The 2,597-nt window shown below is 46.4% G+C and overlaps 1 protein-coding gene across 1 annotated transcript in view; it reads left to right on the top strand.

The window, feature by feature from the left end:
* The window catches only part of LOC106817764 (suppressor of SWI4 1 homolog), a gene marked incomplete in the record, with an annotated part of 13,752 nt that overhangs the window by 1,825 nt on the left and 9,330 nt on the right, over window positions 1-2,597 (top strand). The window contains 3 exon segments of the mRNA XM_014822468.1: window positions 1,156-1,329; window positions 1,725-1,868; window positions 2,256-2,455. Coding sequence (XP_014677954.1) covers window positions 1,156-1,329; window positions 1,725-1,868; window positions 2,256-2,455 — 518 coding nt within the window.

The following is a 2,597-nucleotide window of genomic DNA, read 5'->3' as shown; positions in this document are numbered from 1 at the left end:
ATCATAAAAGAAAACAAAACATTTACAAATGTCGTATGGCATTTGTTCTCTTGTTTTAAATACTTTGACCTGCAGGTACGGCAGTCCATTCGCTTTCCCACAAACGGAAGAAGATGAGAAAAAGATGGCGGCGGCTAATTCAGATTTCGAAATAATGCCGTTGGAAATAAATTCACGATTTAAGAGTTTTGATGAGCTAGAAAACACTCGGATTAGGTATGAAAATGAACGTTATTGTAAACTTTACATCAGAAGATCGCGAACAATTTCCTCAGCCCTCAAAAGAACGCCACAAAGAGACTTCAACGAACGACGGCTGCCGTACCTCAAGCCACTTTGTAAATTCATATTGAATAAACGCAGTGATATTTAACCGTATACGCCTATACGTCATAGTATCCACTTCCGCTATTTTACCGTACAGTACTTCTGATTGGCTAGTATATTTATGTACGTGTATATTATGTTTGTTAGTATATTATGAATGTGTTCAAAAGGTTTCGTATTGGAAACGTGATTCACGGAAAATAGCTTCTAGATGATCAAACGGTATTTTACTGCCATTTTAAATTTTAATGTGTATCTAAGTCGTGTAACTACGCTACCTGATCGTCGTGTAAATATACGTTGTTATTCATATGACATATACTCAGTCTATTGTGCGACACAAAAAATATATCAATAAACTGCAATTGCCACTGCCGTGCTCAAACTGCGCAGTTAAAATTGCAGCCGCATACATAAGGTGCTTAAACTAGATTTAACAGGGCCTGTGGCGAACAAGGGCTCAGTACTAAAGCTAACAGTCACAGTATTCTACGCTGCGTGCGAACCCGGCACGCGATCAGGTGTAGACTTGAGGCACGGCGCACACTCCTCTATCACTGCATGCCGGTCTCTGTGATGCTATAAATCTGTGCATCAGTTCATGATACATGTAATTTTGTGCTTCACTTCAAGATAGATATATAAGTCTGTGCATCACTTCATGATATTATCATTAATATCATATCATTATATATATGATATTATATATATTATCATATTATTATCATATTATCATATTATCATTATCAATTATTAAAGTGTAATTTTGTGCATCAATTCATTGTACATAACGTGCTAAAACCGGATTTGCACGCTCTCTTGTTGCAGGGTAGGACGGCGAAGGGCGCGCGAGCGAAGCAGGCGGGGGCGCCGGGCGACGCGGCATCTCAGCCCGCGTGTCATTCGTTCATCATCCACCAAGGTCGTCTCGTCGGCGCGCCGTTCGACCTCATACGCGACCTTCGCAAGGTCATGCAGCCGAACACAGCGTCCGAGCTCAAGGTAGGACCGTGCAGAAAGGGAGGGGGTGGAGGGCAGGGCAGAGGGGGAGGGGAGGAGGGTGGGGCAGAGGGGGAGGGGGGAGGAGGGCGGGGCAAAGGGGGGAGAAGGCTGGGGCAGAGGGCAGGGCAGGGCAGGGCTGGGGTCAGAGGGCGGGGCTGGGGCGCAGGGTAGGAATGGGGAATTTGTCATTTCTCAACTCATCTCGAATTTACTCGATTTTAAGTGGTTTAATGGCTTTACTGCTACTTAAACACTACAGTCAAGGTGATGGAGGGAGGGCCTGGCCGTAGTCGAGGAGAATTTGTCATTTGCTTAATGGCTTTAGTTGTATTTAAACACTGTCACAGCACTTGTACAGATAATAAAATCGACGCGCCGTCTCTCTCTCTCTCCAGGTGAAAAAGTCGAACGTGTTCAAGGACTTTGCGGCGGTCGCCGGACCGTTCGGCGTCTCGCACATCATCGTTCTCACGAAGCCTAGTCTACACATCAACCTGCACATCGTGCGCATGCCCCGCGGACCCACCCTCGCCTTCAAGGTGAGCAGGGTGTTGGCCAGGAAAAAAATCGGGGAGTCTCACCATCTGAGCGAAGCGAGGATGCTGCGGGCGTGAAGCGCATTGGGGGGGAGGGCATTACCTAAAAATGGAGGAAATTTAGTCTGAAATGCTAGGAATCTGATATTTAATATTCTTATAAGCACTGTTGTTAGTTATACAAGGTGTATAATATATATAATTGGGCCGCCCTCATGCCGTCTCTATCATATTTCATCCGTCTCATCCAAGAATAGGCCGTCCAAAAGACGGGTAGACGGGTCTCTGGCTAAACACACTGCACTTGGAACGTTCGTAATAAAAAAAGACGGGTAGACGGGTCCCCGCGGACCCACCCTCGCGTTCAATGTGAGGCTGACCGCTGTCCAGTGTCTCGGGATGTCGCCGCGGCAACGCGGGAAGGGCAAAAATGCAGAGTGCCACGTTTTCCGACGGCCTGAGATTTCGTCCGAGGGTAAAATCGCGCGAGTCCCTCGAAAAGAAATGTTGCTAGAATTGTCGCTCGAAAGAAACATTGTGCTAGAATCGTTGCTTGGAAACATTGCAGATTGCGGGCGATTGCGTAGAAGGTGCGCATCGATTTCCCATCGTACCCCCCCATAAAAAAAATTCTGTTCCTTTAGCGCTTGCATTCTGTCACTGCATTGTAGTGATGTCACGATCATTGATTATACTCGATCATCGGTTGAACAGTGGCTCGAACCAAGCACT

This window comes from Priapulus caudatus, unplaced genomic scaffold, assembly GCF_000485595.1.
Source record: "Priapulus caudatus unplaced genomic scaffold, Priapulus_caudatus-5.0.1 Scaffold1857, whole genome shotgun sequence".
Classification (NCBI taxonomy): Eukaryota; Metazoa; Priapulida; class Priapulimorpha; order Priapulimorphida; family Priapulidae; genus Priapulus; species Priapulus caudatus.
Note: the sequence above shows the minus strand (reverse complement) of the source record. Positions and strands in the feature narration are given on the sequence as shown.